The following is an 18392-nucleotide window of genomic DNA, read 5'->3' on the forward strand; positions in this document are numbered from 1 at the left end:
GTCTAGACAATAGCTTCCAGCCTGCCTCCATGCAAGTCAAGAAAGCAAATCAAGTGATACTCTTAATATAAGTATTTCACATTAATATTTTTTGTTATCATCAAACTATTTTGTAGCATAAAAAATTCTCCTTCTACACCTACCGATGTATATGCAGTTACTTGTGTGTTTTTGTGAGAGATTGATGAATCCATGTGAGTCAAACCCAAGAAATTCAGACACAGTGGTGGAGTAAGACGGCAAAATAACCTGTATGAATTGAATTTAAAAGTTAGCAACTTTTAAACAATTTCCCCATTTAGAAGATTTGTGCTAAGAAAAATACACCACAACTAGGAATTAGATTGCTTTAAAGGTGAACTGAAAATAAAATTTATTTCCACCTGATTGATGAGGGTTACACTTCAAGCACTCTCACCATTAAAAATGATATTATTTGAAATGCTCTCAGAAACAATACATACTTACATGCCACTGAAAAGGAGACTGTATGCATCTGTTTGATGGTGGGAAGCTAAGTAATAATAGTTAAACACACGGATCCGGAAGACAGTAGAGTAAACACAGATACTTAAGAAGAAGATGGTAAGGAAGCAAGCCATCTAAAAGACAAAAATATTCCTTTTTTTACTTTTACAACTTAAAATTCAATGCAATTTCAAGGTAATTACAACATTGTTAGAATACAGCAATAAATAAAATAGAAATAAATTCTCTCTCTATATAATTTGGCATGGTATTCTAAATATAACCAATGCATATAAGTATTTCTAAAAAACTAAGTTTCCAGTTTGACAATACATATAGAAGCCTTTTTAAAAAAATAAAAATGGCAAGAGTATGAAGTACATTTTTAAAAAGCTAAATGATATCCTGATTAACACCCTTACTATACAAACATACTAGGAATATGCATTTGCTGGTATAAACAAACTGTTTCTAAATACAACTTGATAATGGGGATGAACTAAAATAGAAAAAAAATGGATGAATAAAGAAGGTAGCACTAAATCAGCTACTTTAAGCAGCCTGGGAGCTTTTCCTCCATGAAAATGACAAAAATCATATCTTTAAAATTCATTCCGTTTTATTAGCAGGCTCCAAATTTGGAGCTCAGTTCCTATTTTGTGTGTTCTCTTAAGCCAACCATACCTCTTAAAACTATGGATTGGTCATTCAGAGGCAGAGGTCTGCATACATGGAAGCTCAGAAAAACAAAAGGAAAATAAATCAGCCTAGAGAACAGAATTGAGGAGGCTACACATTACACCTCCAACCCATGACCTCAGAACAAACCCAAGTTCCATTTCTGTTTCAGATAACAGTGCCTCACTTAACTGGATCAGACTCTGGTGTACACCACAAGAGGGCAATTCCTCTTGCACAGGGCTGGATATCTTAAAGAGCACCTGTAATTTCCATCTGTGGTTAATTTAAGGGACAGTAGTTAACAAGTGCTGATTTCAATGTAGTCACAGTTACTATCACTATGGCAGGGTTTTAAAACAAACAAACAAACAGACTAAAAGAATAATTGGTAGATAAACAAACTCAAACCTTACCTCTATATAAATATAGTTGTATGTTCTTTCTGCCAGTTGTATAAACACTGCAAACAGGGACAAAACAGGACTAGTGCTGAAAAATGTGCACTCTGACCACACAACAATTATAGAGAAAGCAGCCAACACAATGGCAAGAATCCTGCAAAACCATGGCCGCAGGAGACACTCCCAGTACCACTCTAGAAAAAGAAAACCCCCCCACAAAGATTAGTGAAGAGAAACAGAAAATTATTTTCTAAAATATTATTTCAAAGTAGCATTGCTAACATGCAGCCCCTGCTAGTCCTAAAGAATCCAAAGTAGCACATGAGCACTAGCAAACGTGGAACTGTGGGGATCATCATTTGAATAAGCTGCTCCTGTTTCACAAATAATAACTTGGCACAATGCAAGTAAAATATGCAAAAAATATACAGATTTCACATACCATCTGTTTTTTAATATTAAACATTAAAATTACACTTGGTTAGAGATGAGGAAGAGAGACAAAGTCTAAGATTCTGAAGTTAAGCTTGCATCTAGGAATAAGACAGTATAACTGGAATCACTAAAAAGTGTGTCAGTGCTTCCAGGAAGACAGCTATCTATTTTAACTATTCAACTACAAAGATAGGAAGGTATTTAAAAAAGTAATGGAAACTTCAGATGAAATCATTTTGTGTGCAATGGTATTTTATTGGACCATGTCAATTCTCTACATAGTTGTAAACAACAGGTATGTTCAAAGATCCCACCAGGGAGCCCCACTGTTGGGTACTTTCTAACTCATGGGGCACAAAATGTTTTTATTTCAAAATTGATGTTAAGTTTCTGAAATACCCTTGTACTCTCTCAGACACATGCACACTATGGTGATATAATCCAAAGAATTCCTTAAGAGCATAGTACTTTTGCCAGTTCAGACATACCAACAGTTGGCGTGTAGAAGTATTGCACAATTCTGTTTTCAGGTTCCTGGGATTGAAAAGTATGTACAAACTGACGAGTTGCACTGGTTTCATTTTTTGCCACATCCTCTAGATAGAATGCTTGTTCTAAAAGAATTTGCCACTGGACTTGTGTACGACGGTGTCTCTGAACTGAATAAATCACCTATGGTAAAAGAAACCTCAAGTTCCATTTTGTAACATACTCAATCCAGAAAGTAAGAGGGGAAAAAATTAGGAAATACATACTACACTGCTTATACAATCACATGAGTACAAAGATTAATTCCATGTATTTGCTTATTTTCATGAAAAATATACGTATGACAAAATACTGCCAAACTAAGCACTTCACTACTCTAGTACTTTCACCATATTCTATCAGTTAATTTCTTATGCTTTCACTACAATTTATTTTAAGATTCTTTATGAAAGTCATACAGTTTTATGTACAATCACAAGCACCAACAACATGCTACAGTGTATCTAGGCAGGAACTTAGGACTGGAAGAGGTCTCCTGAGCCACCAAGTTCAGTCCCAGGAACTTGCAGACAATCATCAACTCTAGGAATCCCCAAGACTGCCAGTACAAAACCTCACAAAACTCTTCCTGGAAGTCTGTATGAACTGATATTCAGCTATTTGTATGCAGTTCTTACTGTTGTAAGAGCAGAAATAACAGGCAACAAAATTAAATAAACAATTTGTTTGCAGCTGCAAACAAAAAATTGCATAGAAAACACAAAATGATCTCAGTGCATTTAAACTTAAAATAAAGCAGTCTTAAGTGACTACCAAGCAAGAGAAACAATGCAACTATACACTCATCAAGATACCTGTTTGTGAAGTTTGACCAGACTTTTCTCACTCGGATAACTGTTCTGTTTTTCTTCAAAGTCTTCATAGTCATCCATGTTCCTGCCCATTCTTTCCTGATACTCAGTAGGACACTAGCAGTACAAGAATTGACAAACTTCTTTTTATAAAAGGTACACCTTACCATAAAGATATTCAAAACATTTAGTTTTGCACACCTGATGTAACTGAAGTACATTTCACTTAGGATACTAAATATTTTTCACTCTTTGAGCATTCTTACACATGCTTCAGGAGTGGCAGGGAGGTGGGGGTGGCGCTTTAATTAAAGCACCTGCAGCATCTTGTGTATCAGCATCCCCGTACTGCAAAATGGCAGCGGGGATGCTTTAACCAAAGCACTTTAACTTAAAGTGCCCCCACTACCATTTTGAAGCACGGGGATGCTGATAACGTGAGACGCAGAGGCTGGCTGGAACACACCAATTAGTGTGTTAGAGCAGCCTTCTGGCATGTCTACAGGCATGCTTTGATTCTGCAATTTTTTCACTCGCAGAAATGAAATTACTGTCCTGCATGCAATTGTTAAAAAAAAACATATATATCTTGTTAGACAAAGATGGTTTATAGTCAAGTGTGTAACAATAAGTTCAGAATAGGGCATCATACATAAAAATAGAAAGGAAAAATCAATCTTTTCAGCCATTCTTCACATTATTTGTCTAGGTGGCTTAAATACAGAAAAAGAAAGCAGCAAGTTCTAACCACTAGTTCAAAATATGCTTATATAACTATATTCCAGGCATATTATTTCACACAGAATTTTTTAGATAGAATTAATACTTAACCATAAAAGCCTCAAGACTTAATTATACTATAGTTTAAACATTTTGATTTATTCAATAAAAACCTTACTCCTGAACAAGGAGTCTTCAGAAGGCTAAAAGGCATTTTTTGACAACTGCAGTGAAAATACAGTCTCTAAAATGTATTAATATTTGGTTACCTTTTTCAATATTGTATCAATACATTTTCTCAAAGGATGATTATACTTGATACTCTCATTTACTTTACGGACTTCCTGTTTAGAAAAAAAAATTCAACGCATTAAAATGACATTTCAATATATAGAGGCAGCTAAAGCATTAGAGTGCAAGTTCCACATGGCTCAGCAGAAGTCTTTGCTAGGTGATTTCAGAAAACCATTGAATTTTAAGGCTGTTCAAGAAGTTCTAAGCATAGAACAAGTGATTTCTAAAATATTCTTTCTAGTTTAGAAAGATTCATTAAACAAACTAACATTACTGTGTGCATTTGGAAAAACAAGTGTGTGGATGAAAAGCTGTTTTGCAGAACATTGAAAGGAAATGCTTTGGGAATAATGACAAGAAGTTTCATTCTGGCTTGATTTGTTTTGGTTTTTGTCCTATGCTGTTTAATATGTCAGTATGTGGCTCCATGCATGATAATTACAAATAGGACTGTCAATTGCGATTAACACGTTAATTTTTTTTAATGCACGTTAATTGCTGCTGGTGATGGGGGGAAAAATCAATCCCTCTCCCCTTGATGCTGTCTGCTTGCCTATGCTGTAAAAGCAGCCCTCTCCTGTCGCTGGTGCATGCCTGCCTGGGCTGCTAGGAGAAAAGCGGCCTCTCCCCACTTGCTGTTGCCTGGCCACAGACACACCCACACGCCAGGCAGACCCACACAGGTGTGCATGCCAGGCAGACCACCCCACCCCCCACACATGCACGCACACGTGCGCCAGGCAGAACCCCCCCAGAACACACACACCAGGCAGATACCCCCACCCCCCAAACACACCCTACACCCAGACCAGCCAGGCAAGGTCCTGGGAGTAGACTCAGGAGCTGGATGCAGGTAAGTGTATAGGCCAGGGGGAGGGGGAAGGGGAATGACATGACAGGGGTTGGAGGGCCAGGTCTTGGGGCCTGTCTAGGGTTTGTGTACTTGTGTGTACACCCAAAAATAAATTGGTATTCTATTATTGTTCAACTGTGCAGCCCTAACTATAAAGTGGCTAAGAGTATACTGATTTTTATGGGATATAAAACTTGGAAGGGGCATAAAATGACCAACTAAAGCTTCCTCATAGTTATATTAAAACATTTCAATACACCAATTGCTTTGGCATATTTATACTTTCCCACTTGTCTCTGGCTGCCTCATTTCTGAGGACATCATTTGGAGGACATAAATAGATAGATGGAAGAAGGAGTCAGCTAGACTGGGTTACAGCTGATTTCAATAAAAAAAGCAGCAATTCTCCTGCTTTAGACTTGGTCAAAGAATATGGGGGGCATAGTAGGGAGTCAGAAGCAAAAGCAGATTTTTTCTGATCTTACTGACAGTGCTCAAGATAATGAACCTTTCTAAAAGAATTTGAATACTGTGTTCAATTGTGGGCATTGCACTTTAAAGAAATATGCAGATGAACTGGAAAGAATCTGGCGGAGAACAAAAAAGGGATAGAAAATAAGGCTCATGAGAAAATACTGAAGGAACTTGGTTTGGTTATTCTATGCAAAAGATAAAATTAAGGCTGGGAGGGAAGAGGAGGGGAGTGGGAGGTCTTTCAATGCACAGAAGATTATGGAACAGAACTCATTTGTTCTCTATGGCTCCTAAGAGAAGGACAAAAATCAACATAACTTGCAGGAGTTAGGCTAAATATTGGAAATTAGCTATAAGGTAGTAAAATATTGGAAGATGCTACTTAAGGACTTTGTGGAAACTTTCACTGGGGATTAGTTTTGCTCACAAACAGCTTAGACAAACCAAGACAGGCAGGAATAAATGAGGGCTGGGCTGGTTTCTTGGTCCTAATTCTGTGCAGGAGGATGGACTTGAGGTCTTATCCAATCTTAGACTGCTAAAATTTCCAAATGAATTCACTCGAGGCTTTGGGCATCATCTGCTACTCTGAAGGAGAACTAAGATCTGTGGATGTTTCAATCACATAACTTAGAGAGATGTTTCAGGTTTCTCTCCAAAGCAGTGTCAACGTTTTGTTAGTATTCTCAGTCCTTACTGACTTTCAACTATAAAGTTTAAATGAATGTGCTAGATCTTAGAAAACTGTGACTAAGGTAGCTGAGAAATAGTGCATTCACTTCTAAACTATTTAAGTGTGAAATCTTTACAATTTTAATGTGCTATGAAACACACACATTTATTTGTCATTGGTATCATTAATTGTATTCCATATGTTGTAACTTTTGTTGTCAGCAAGAGACTGGACCTCAAAAGAAAAAACAAACAAACACTGACCAGTAATTTCTCCAGTTAGGAATGCTTCTTAGTCAAGCATCCAGGATTGATTATAGCACGACATAAACCTTATATATCTCCAATTCAGAAATTATAATATGAACAGAAATATCAGTTCTACAAAATTATTTCTTTATTGCTGAAGTTTCTCTAAATTTAGAGAATTAATTCTGTTATTTACCTCATCAACACACAAAAACTTACTATGCTATATACATTTTCAGATACTTAAAATTTTAGATCATGATTAGTAGAAAAGTTCAGTAAACACTAGGTGGTAAGTTGGTTTATACAGCAGTAATTTGTATTTTTTTTTTGCTCATAGTCACAGAAAAATAGCAGGGCTTTTTTTTTGGCAGGGGAGTATTCCATCGATTCACTCTTCAAAAGTAACAGTAGTTAGAAATGCACTGAATCTTATTACAAGCTTTTAATTAGTGTATAAAATTGTTACACTATAGCTTCCATGAATACTAGTTGGGTGTGTTGCACAACTAAGTCTGCATTTATCATTTCGAAACAGTACTCTCAAATAACCAATGGTATTCCACATGGCCTATTACTTTTATTTCTGACAACACACGAAGTTATCAGAATCTAACAATTTATACTCTATGGGTCATGGATAGTTTTGGCATTTGATTGCATATAGTACATCCTTCAAACTGAGGTTTGATCATACCCATTAATTTAACTTCAAAGTAAGTGCAAGTCAACTGTTTTTTTCTGGGAAATGCAGATTTTGAAATGAATAACTAAACCCTGGTATTTCTTAATGAAATCCAACTTGCTCACCTCCATAACATCCTCCAAGTTCTCCTCTGCATCTGCTTTTTCAGTCATCAGTTTGGCAGCCTTGAAATAGGTCTTCATGAGAAGGTAGCCTCTTTTTGCTCCATTCCAGTGTGAACGAGGAATTTCTACCAAACCATACCCCAACAACAACACAAGGAGGAAAAGACCCCATGTGTTGGCAGCTGCTATTCCAATTGTCTGAAGCTGGTTCCTTAAACAGTAAAGCATTTATAAATTATCATCAATTAGTTAAGTGTTCAAATACAAAGAAACAAGATGCATTTTGTAATTATTAATTCTGTTCTGCCCTGAAAAGGATTTTATGCTTGAAACTGCTAGGATCTTCCATGTCTCCCAAGTTTCTGAAAGAGGCCAGAGGTCCTGTTCTAAATGGGACACCTTTCTCAGGGTTGGGAATTTTACCACTATGCTAAAGATATCCATAGATTGCCTTTGCTTGCTAACTCTGGAGATGTTGATCAGACCAACCAAAGTAGAAAGAAATAAAAGATATCCAGAAAAAAGGATTCCACAGAAACAGTTGTTAAAAAAACCTATCTATATAGTGATAGAGAGCAGCTTGGACTGGAAAAAAAAAAATACAAAAGCACCACTTCTTTCCTAACTCTGAGAGTTGGGGGCTGTAGTAGGCCAAACAAGTAAACACAGCAGCAGTACCTTCCATGCTAGAACCAACAGGAGATACACTTTCTAATATTTCCAAGGCATTTAAAGAGGAATTAGGTCAATGTGGAGTTTAATATTTTTTAAAGCTAGTGCTTTTGGAGAAACACTGAAAGCCCTGCCACAGGTTCAAATTAAAGCTAGACAGAAACCATCTATAGAACTGTCACACATTTTCAAACACAAACTTTGTAGCTGGATGGCTCTTTTTATTAGGGGTGTACCGCTAAAGATTCTTAGCTGATACTGACAGCAGATTAACAACCAGCCACATTGGCCAATACCGATCCGATAACCATTTTACAAGTATGCAGCCAGGCAGCATGGAGAGCAGCACCCTGTAGGTAAGTCTGTGGAGGGGAAGAACTGTGGTGGAGGGGAGTGCAGATCATGGTGAGGGAGGGAGTGGGGCAGGGACTGGGGCTCGGGACACTGGCCAGCCAGGGCAGTGACCTGGAGCCAGGGCAGAAAGCAGGACAGCAACAAACCAACAGCAGTAAATTTCAAGGAAAAAAAAAAATCTCAAACAAGGATAGCTCTCCCACTTACACTTGATAAATTCCATATTAGATTAACAGTGTCTAGTTTCCTCATTGCAGTTGTATATGTTAGCATACAGAATTTTAAAAAACCCCAAATGTAACTAGTTAGACAAGTGCTTGCCACAGCATTTCTCTTACCATTGCAAATTGAAATGTGGGTTTACAGCCACATATATCAAAAAGGCTCCAAAAATCAGCAAGTAAGTGCCATAATAGATTGCATTCTCTATCAATGCAGTTTTAATCTTCCCAGTAATGGAGAATCCTCCTGACCTAGCATATGACTGCATGAAAGGTAACAAAATCCTAGAAAACACAAGCAAAATATATTAACAGTTGTCAATTGGTACAACAACAATCACCTGATAACAGTTCAATTAGCAAACTTTTTAGCCATTATATTAGGTTTTACTTTTGAGATGCATTGAATCTGATAAACAAGCCTTGGAATAACCTATGTGGATTACAAGTTTCTCTTTAACTTGAAGAACTACTGTGTAAAGAAGCTGTGTTCCTCTTTTTAATAACCTAGAAGCTGAAATTTTACATTAGTGGATCATATCTCATCTTAAACAAGGCACAACCTACCATGAACTAGGGGAAAATGAGCCATTTACAAAGGAAAACTGGGGGTTGGACTAGATGACCTCCTGACGTCCCTTCCAACCCTAATTTTCTATGATTCTACGGATCTTCTATGAAAACAACTATAACCTATTCTTAATTAAGAAAATATAAGAAACTTAAGACCTATTTTCAAAAAGATACTGAAAATGAAAACATTGCCAACAGTGAAACCATTTTCTACTGTCAGGAGTTGAACAAATGTAAGAGTTGTTCCTAAAAAACTATACATGAAAAGAAATACTGAAAGTACAGGCAGTCCTCAACTTGCAACGTTTCGCACTTACATTTATAAACTGACACCCTGTTTCAACTTTATGACGTCAGTTTTGACTTACAATGCTTGATGTGATGTCACACCATGCCAGCGAACAAGTTTGCTGTGTTGTTCATCTCCCTGGAGAACATCTGTCCAAACTTGCTTGGACACTTTTGTTAAGAAAGCAGACAAGAGTCCAGAAAAACCTGCAGCCAAGACACCTGAGAGGACTTGAGCCAAGAACCCTTCAAAAAGTCCAACCAAGAGCTCTTCAAAAAGTCCAGTAAAGTCACCTCAAAGAAGGACTTCCAAATCAATATGATTGCTATTTACGATATAAATACATTAATGTAGCTATATTACTCATCTATAATTGATGGAGTACAAAATTCTGGGGTATTTTTGGTGAAAACAGGGTATCAGGCCTTGGTTCAGGAACCAATCCCCCATTTAGAACATTGTTTCTTATGAAAAAATTGGTTCTGAGTTACAACACTTCAACTTAAGACACGGTTTTCAGGAACCAATTGTGTCGTAAGTCCGAGGACTGCCTGTATAGCTTTAAAGATACAATATATTTGTAATCTAATTTAGCAAAAGATTGCTGTTTTGAATTAAAATATCTTTATGCATTTATTTGGAAGAAGATGCATTTATTTTATATTAGACTATATATTTATAATATTTGTAACTGTTCTGTAATAGCATCATCTTAAAAAGGTGTAGATATCGGCATACGGTGTTTTCATATGCACAGAACCTTTGCTTTCAAGTTTTACATTATATACCATGTTAAGAACTGTGATGTCCAATATACTACACGCCAGAAGATTGGCATAATTCCATCAGGGATGTAACTCCATGGCTTGAAACACTTCTGTTTCCTGTAGTAAGATGAGAGTGCTACATGTTAATAACATATATACAGAAAACTAGAACTCTTGTTTAGAACAAAATGATACCTTTTATTAGACCAGCAGGAAAATGGCAATAAAGTTGTTCTTTTCTGCAAGCTTTCGGGATCAAAGTCCCTTCATCATGCTCTGGGATAATGAAATCTGAATGCAGAATTTGTTTACTCAGGAAAACTCACAACATCTACTGAAAAATTATCACCACTGAATTATTGAATTATTTTAGAATGACTATCATATAACTTATACCATTTTTAATGGTAAAATATCACATAAAGCAAATATTTAGACAAGAAATGAATATTTGCCTTAAATGAAAAAAGCAGCACAGTTCAAAAGACTGGCATTCAATTAGAAAGAAAAAAACACTAACGCAGGGATGTCAAACACAGCCCATGAGGTGCTGGACCAACCCCATGTCCTAGCTCTGGCCCCACATGCTGCGTGTAGAACAAAGCCTGAACACCACACTACACAAACTGCAGGCAGTGCAGGTGATCAGGTCAATACAGGGTGCTGCATGCAACCTGCACCCTGGACTCTCGTGATACATGTAATGCCATGTCCAGCCTGCATGCTGCAGGCAGCATGCACACCATGCCGGTCTCAAAACCTGCATGTACATCAAGCCCTGGGGATAATGCATGCTGTACACAGTGCAGGTCTGAACAGGCTACAGGCTTTACACAGTACAAGGGGCAAGCATGAGGTACATGCTGTGTGTGGTACCCAGCCAGAGCCAGCACAACTGGATGGGTTCAACTCCTTGCACTAGAACCCACTGTTCAGGCCACTTTTTCAATAACTGGTATGTTTAGATCAAGCATGTTAATTAGAGGTGCACCAATAAAGGTTTTATTGGCCAATACCAATGGTCAATTATTAACCAGCCACATTGGCCAATACTGATCCAATAGCTGATTTGCAGGAATACAGCCCAGCAGCTCGGAGAGCAGCATCCACCCAGTAAGTCTGTGGGGAGGGGAAGAGGTGGTGGTGGGGGGGAGGGGGCAGCAGACCAAGGTCCCCAGGGTGAGGAGTGGGGTAGGGGCTGGGAAGAGGCCATCACAGCCTGTGGCCCTGAGCCTACAGCAGGCAGCTTACCCTCACCTTGTGCACAAATCCAGAGGTGCACATGATCTCCATGCCTCTCTCAGGGATGCATGCAGCAGCAGACAGGGAGCCATTCCCACCCTTCCCACTTTCCCCCTGAACAGGCTTCCCACAGCTCAGTCCTGCTCCCAGGGTCTCATTCACATCCCAGGCTGGGCAGTGCCTGCCACTGCCTGTATGCCACTCCCTCCCTCACCATGGGGGCCTCAATCTACTCTGCAATAGTCCTTCCCTCCATTAACTTACTGGCTCCAAGCTGCTGGACTGCATTGCATGCTGCTGCTGCATGCAGCATTCATGTGTGCATCTGTGACATTATCAGCTACACTGGTCAAAAAGGCTAATAGTGTTAATTTTCCTTTTATGGCAGTACCGATCCAATATATCGCTGCACCTCTAATGTTAATATTTATTTATATAACAATTATTCTTATAACAATTATTTAGAAGAAACCTGAAATGCTTGCAGCTTCTTAAAACTGTACAAGAATAGGAACATGTATTATGTGGGAAATGCTGAAAGGGTCTTAAAATTCAAGACTTTAATTTATACTCAGCAAAAGGAAAAACAATGCATATGCCACTGGTAAAGGTGAGTCTTTAAATCTTTCAGGGATAAACACTATCTTGCCACTTTGGGACAAACAAAAAAGATGCTTCCTACTTGGGTACCCATTTAGATCCCAGGTTCTCAAAGTGCTGTACAAACAACTGTTCCACTTATCTGTGAGAAGTAAGAGTATTATGTAATTTTTCAAGTATGGGAATAATTGACAGAGAAGGCTGAACAGGGTAGACCCAGAGAGAAATCCTGGTTTTATGATTTCAGTGCTTCATACTTGGGCATGTGAAGCTTCTGCCATAAACTTTGGAGCTGCTTGGAATTTACCCAAATCTACTCTCTCAGCTACAAGCAACACACTCTCTCAAAACTCTCATGATCTAATACTATAAAAGCTTTAGAACTGTAGAAGCAAGAAAGAAATTCACAAAGGCATCTTGCTCGGCACGTTCATATTCCTCTGTTATCTTGTCTACAGCAAAGGAGCCTAAGGAAAGGTCACAGGAATCAACATGCTTAAATAATCAAACACTGAAGCAATAAGCTGTGTCGGTACCTTATTAACCATTCTTATTGTCCCTTTTTTTCTTTCCCTCACTTAACTGGGCATTTACAAACTTTAGTTGTCATATGCTGACTTTAGAGCACACTCCCTCTACGGCAGGAGAACTATTTGCTTGATTTTAGAAGTACCTGGTATATTTATGCTCACGTAACACACACAAAAATAAATTTCTTTTATATTTTGATGCAGAACAAACAACATTGTTCCCAATACCTTGGAGCAGGGGTAGTATAAGTTCCATTGTTGTTACTGTCTGGAGGGCTGGAGTTAACAGCAAGTTTGCACCGATTATATATGGTCTAAAAACAAACAAAACCACCGAATATTATGCCAATTAATTATCCCAGTAATTAATTCAAAACGTGAAACACATGCAAAAAGAACCAGAGTGAGAGAGGATAATTCATATATAGCCCCAAACAATCAATGATGTTTCTATGTTTTTTGCACCTTAATCCCAGAAGCAGATTGTTGTTATTAAAAAAAAACATAAGTGTCCTGCATTCCAGGTTTGCATTTCAGCACTGAAGTAATGCATAAAAAAAAGTGTGTGGGGGAATAGTGGAAAAACTGATGGGGGAGAGGGAGGGGAGGACAAGGGAAGGCAGAGGGGAGTAAAATTGATTAGTGCCTGTATATTGGCAAGGCTCAGGAAAACGCTAAAAGCAGCAACAAAAATAATGAATTTAAAACATAAAACTTGTTGTTGAAGTTTTAGTATGCTCAATACATACATTCCAAATTCCTTTTAAGTATGTACTGTTTTTAGCTTGATAGTATTTCTTTAAGAACCTTTTATTCAACTTAACATTTTCAAAAAATAAGGTCCTTCACATAATTAAAAATTGTCTACTGACTTATACAACTGTATTTATGTTCTAGTAACTTACATAATTATATACATTGTATATCATGTGATATATTTTGTATAAAGGAATATTTATACTGTGCTTTTACAAAGATGAAAAATCTCAGAAGTTTCTTACCGTACTAACATCCAGAGGCAATATAAATACAATCAGAAAGCAGAGATACCAAGCCAACAATGTTGCTATAATTACAAGCCTATGCTGTTTCTTAAAGTCTCCATATCGATGAAGTAGGAATAAAGCCAGAAAAAAACCAAATACTATCTCAATGCCCAAAGCTGCACCACTCATTATTGTATGTTCACTCCAAACAGCCAATGCAGCTCACTTATAAATGTAGATCATAACTGTAAAACAAGAACATATTATTTCCGTTATAATCATACCCTCTGAAAGATATATGTATATACACACACACAACAAAAGAGCACCAAATGCTTAACACACATTCTTTTGTGTATGCTAATAATATTATACTTTATATAGGAACAGCTGAGGTAAGATTAAGCATGTGATTTCTCAGTAAGGTTCTGCTTGTCACCTAGTTTTCAGTGTAGTTAAACTAAAACATATATGGTTCTAGAGGCTTAAGCCTTAGTTGGGAATCCAGAAACACCACTTTACAGAAAAATCCCACCCACTCTGAGATGGTTCAATGGTTCCGGAGTGCCCCTGAGTGGCACTGAACACATCTACATCTACCCCAAGAAGCTCAGCGCCACTCTGAGGCATTATGACACATTCCTATGCTACCTATGCTGCCTGATTTGTGGGCTCAGGTACATACATGGCAGGCATAGGTGAGCGGGGGGAGGGGGGGGCGCGGGGGCTCTCTGGTGTATTCAGGGCTTGCTCTACTTCCAAGTCTACTTGCAAACAAACATCTTAATAGTTTTTCTGACCACACCTAAGCTGCCTAATTAAACCCCTCTTCATGAATGGTGTCTAACAAAAGTTAATGCATGGTTCTCATAAAATCTGAATTCTTACAACGTACAGAATGTACTAGATCTTGCTCAGACTTCCTCTTTCTGATTTTGTTTCCGGTTTTTTGCTGTTTCTTGTTGAAAAAACAAAATTTATTTTCAGTGTCTTGATAAAATGAGTTTCACTCATACTTTTTAGCATTTAGACATTCTCTTTTGACTAGTTATACTATTTATACAGGCAGTCATCTGGGCAGTTTTGAGCACTATTTTCTGCCTACTCTGGAAGTTCTGATAGCAACATATTGATCACATACTTAAGTGATATACTATTCCAAATTGGGCTGGCAATCTTATCTTAAGAAGAAACCTTGCCATTTTTCTAGACTATAACTATTATTTTCTGGCAGGTTAGAAGGCTGGCTGCAGTCAGATATGGCAACTTCAGACTCTCTTAAGCTGCTATCCATGTTCCAATGTTTGCAGAGCAAGCTCAAACTTCCTCCCATGGCCCCTTATAATTACATGAACTGACACAAACTAGGAAGAGATGAGGATTATGGACTGGAATTTCCTTTACAAGGACTAACAGGCAACACATTGGTTTTCCAATTATATTGCCATGTCAGCTGGTTTCATTTAGCTATGCCGAATGTTTATTGTAACTGCCATTATTGTATTTTGCATCCAACAGCCAAACAGAATTTAAAAGCAATAAATCAGCCAGACAGAGGCTGGGGAAAAGGGCCACCAATTGCTGACCAAAGGCCTAAAAATGATTGTGGATGACAATGTATCAGCCCACTTACGTCTCATATAATGAGGACCTGACAGATTTCAAAATATGTATTATTTTAAGACAATGTTAATAACAATGTTACTAACTCCTTTGGCTTCACTTTTTTGGTGGGGGGAAAAGTCACCGAGTAGATCCATTCTTCTGAACTGCACCAGTGTTCTGGTTTCTCAGTATACGTTAGGAACAGTTTTCCACTAGCCACTCAGCTCATGAGTCCAGCTTGCTTGCTTGAAGACAAGTTCACAAGTAACCAAAAAATACATGCAGAGAGCCAGGTGGTTGCACAGCTGGGCCCTCTGCATGTGCAAGTTACTTGCACAATTAGACAAACTGTTCAGACAACTTGAGGCCTAATCCAATACTCACTGACATTAGTGCAACTATTTAAATTAATTCTATATGAATTAGATGACAGCTGAAAAGAAATCTGCTTGAAAACTTGTCTGAAAAGCCTTCAAATGTTAACTCAAGTTACCACATGTACATATTATCCCAATGTATATAAAGCATTTTAGAACCATTTATTTAATCTTTTTATTACCTGGTTTGTTGTTAAGGTTGTTCCTGAAAAGTTAGCCACAAGAGGCAGATTTCTACTTTCGGCTTCTAGAAAAAACAAAGGAAACACAAATTAAGTAACTAACTGTTACTAAGTGTAAATTTTCCACTTAATTTCACCCGTGGTCAAGGTTTCCATTATCTGTAAAATTTGATAAAGAGCATTAATCAAGGTACTTTTTATTCTAACAAATGCCTCTAAAAACACACTGAGGTCAATAAGTTTTTTTTATAAGACAAGCCAGGAAAGCAGAACTGGACCTTTAGCTATATATGTTTCTAAGAACCAGTTCCTTCTACTAATAAAATTCAGTCACCATTTCATGAGGCCAAATCCAAGTAATAATGCTCTACAAGTATGTACACAGGGGATTACATCCTTCCCTTACAGAAGTGTACAATTATAACATCTCAGTAGGAAGCAGTGCTAGTCTGGCTGCACTGTCACCTCATTCTAGACAAGAGAGGTGGTTAGCCATGTTAGTCTGAAATCAGTCAGAAGGCAGGGCAGAGTGCCACCTTAGAGACAAACTGGTTCAAAGAAGCATGAGCTTTCAAAAACATCTGATGAAGTAGGCTGTTGCCTATGAAAACTCATGCCTCTCTAAACTAGTTAAGTTTCCAAGGTGGCACCCTGCCCTGTCTTCTGTCTGTCATTCTAGAAATGTAATGATTAATAGGGGTGTATGAAATGGGCCACATTCAATTTGGATTTGGCCTGAATTGGGGACAGTGGTTCAATTAATTCATTCGGCCAATAAAATCACTGTCCCCTATTTGATTTGGCCAAATCCAAATCTGAAGATTCAATGCTGTTTCAGAGAATCAGTAATTCAGCAACAGACACAGCTTTAAATTTTTTTTCTACATACCTCAAGGTACCAGGCATGGCTCATGAACATTGCGATGCTGAAGCAGACGAAGCGTCCCTCAGGAGCGCAGGCCCCCCCACCCCGCCTGCTTGGCGGCAAACCTGCAAGTAGACCAGAAGTACTTCTGGTCCACTTCCAGGTCCACTGGGGAGCACACTGCCTGCCCCCGCCTCCCTGGCTCTGCGATCAGCCGCAGGGGGACCCCGTGATGCACCCCCAGCACCAGTCACTGAGCTAGGGGGAGGGCCCCAGCATGCTCCCCAGTGGACCCAGAAGTGGACTGAAAGTGATTCCGGGTCTGCTGCTGAGCGTGCTGGGGACCCCTCTGAGTTCCTGTGGGATGCTCCATCTGTCCTACCATCGCAGTATTAATGAGCCGCCTCGTACCTTGAGGTACATAGAAAAACTTTTAAAGCTCTGTCTGTGTCCATATCACTGAATCTTTTCAAATCGATTCGGACGGTTCTGATTCAATTTGGAGAGATTAAAGAGTCTCCTGATTCGATCTGGAGATTTGGCCACTGAATTGGGCCAAATCTTTGCCAGATCGAACCAGGAACCAAAGATTCAAACGGCCCTAATGATTATTGTTTTATGATCTTTGTAACCTTAAAGTGCATTTAGCTATCTGGTGAGCAAGTGCAAGATGAAACACAAAGATGGGCAGCCAAGACTTTTTGCAGCCACAAATAGAATCTCAATGACCTTTTGACATTGAGAATATGGGAGACGTGGGGGGGCTGAAATCAGTAATCATGCATGGAACAGACCTTAAGCTTGGTAAGATGAAAATTCTTGTTTAGATGGAAACACCCCTTTCTAGAGGGATCTCTGGTTACATTTATGAAAAACTTTGGACAAAAACAAATCAGTCACTAATCTCAGAGTTGCACTCACTTTGATCTAACACTAACAAGAAAACAACTTAAGCACAAAGAAGCTTAAGCTCAAACAAATGGAGTTTTCAGCAGTCACTATGAATATCACAAATATATTAAATTCCCCTTGACAAAAGGCTTTCAAGCATCAAGTGTGTATCAACACAATGAATATGGGTTCTAGTAAGATAAAGGTTTGCCTTTGATTAGTCTGTAATAAGCTAACCATAAGTACCCAAACAAAGCAATTATTTGATTTAAATATGTTGAAAAAGGTAGATTTTTTGCAGGGAAAGTTGGTGGGGGGGGTGCAGAAGAGGGAGGAAGGAGGAAAAATGGGAAAGAAAACGAGCTTACAGCCCAATGAACTGCACTGTAAATAAATCCTCTGTCTTGAGAGTTCTTCTTTTGGAGGGTAAGTTTTCAAGACATAAGGCACTTGCTCAGAGACGCAATGCTTATAGGGATGTTCCCTAGTTTTTGAGCAAAAGCCTGATGGGATTGTTTTTGACCACCGGCAACATAGGTAACACTTTCTGGGGCAGAATGAGGCTCATAAAATCATTTTCAGCTCATCTTTGCCAGTAACTTCCCTGAGAGACAGACTAGTTGGAAAGAGCATAGGAAACTCTATAATGTGTAGATGGAGGAGACATTACCATCAAATTGTATCAAGTTAGCAAGGGAAGTTACAACAGAAGACTAGCGGCTTTTTCAGGTGAGAGGCTTTTTCAGGTGAGATCCACAAAAAAATAGTTTTTGAAGAATGATTTACAAAATTAACTTGTAAAGCTTTGTATAATTCAGAACAAAAAAGAATTGTATTAAGG

At 38.3% G+C, this 18392-nt stretch overlaps 1 protein-coding gene across 1 annotated transcript in view; it reads right to left on the reverse strand.

The window, feature by feature from the left end:
- LMBRD2 (LMBR1 domain containing 2) overlaps positions 1–18392 on the reverse strand; it is a 38307-nt gene that overhangs the window by 15639 nt on the left and 4276 nt on the right. Inside the window, exons 2-13 of the mRNA XM_019531956.1 lie at positions 15796–15860; positions 13647–13876; positions 12874–12959; positions 10295–10390; positions 8762–8929; positions 7398–7608; positions 4315–4389; positions 3329–3442; positions 2474–2657; positions 1563–1744; positions 469–602; positions 144–249 (exon numbers count right to left, since the gene is read on the reverse strand). Of these exons, the coding sequence (XP_019387501.1) occupies positions 144–249; positions 469–602; positions 1563–1744; positions 2474–2657; positions 3329–3442; positions 4315–4389; positions 7398–7608; positions 8762–8929; positions 10295–10390; positions 12874–12959; positions 13647–13820 (1530 nt within the window). The 5' untranslated portion in view covers positions 13821–13876; positions 15796–15860. The remainder of the gene's footprint in view (positions 1–143; positions 250–468; positions 603–1562; positions 1745–2473; positions 2658–3328; positions 3443–4314; positions 4390–7397; positions 7609–8761; positions 8930–10294; positions 10391–12873; positions 12960–13646; positions 13877–15795; positions 15861–18392) is intronic.

Source organism: Crocodylus porosus, unplaced genomic scaffold, assembly GCF_001723895.1.
Source record: "Crocodylus porosus isolate Cpor-Errol unplaced genomic scaffold, CroPor_comp1, whole genome shotgun sequence".
NCBI classification, from domain to species: Eukaryota; Metazoa; Chordata; order Crocodylia; family Crocodylidae; genus Crocodylus; species Crocodylus porosus.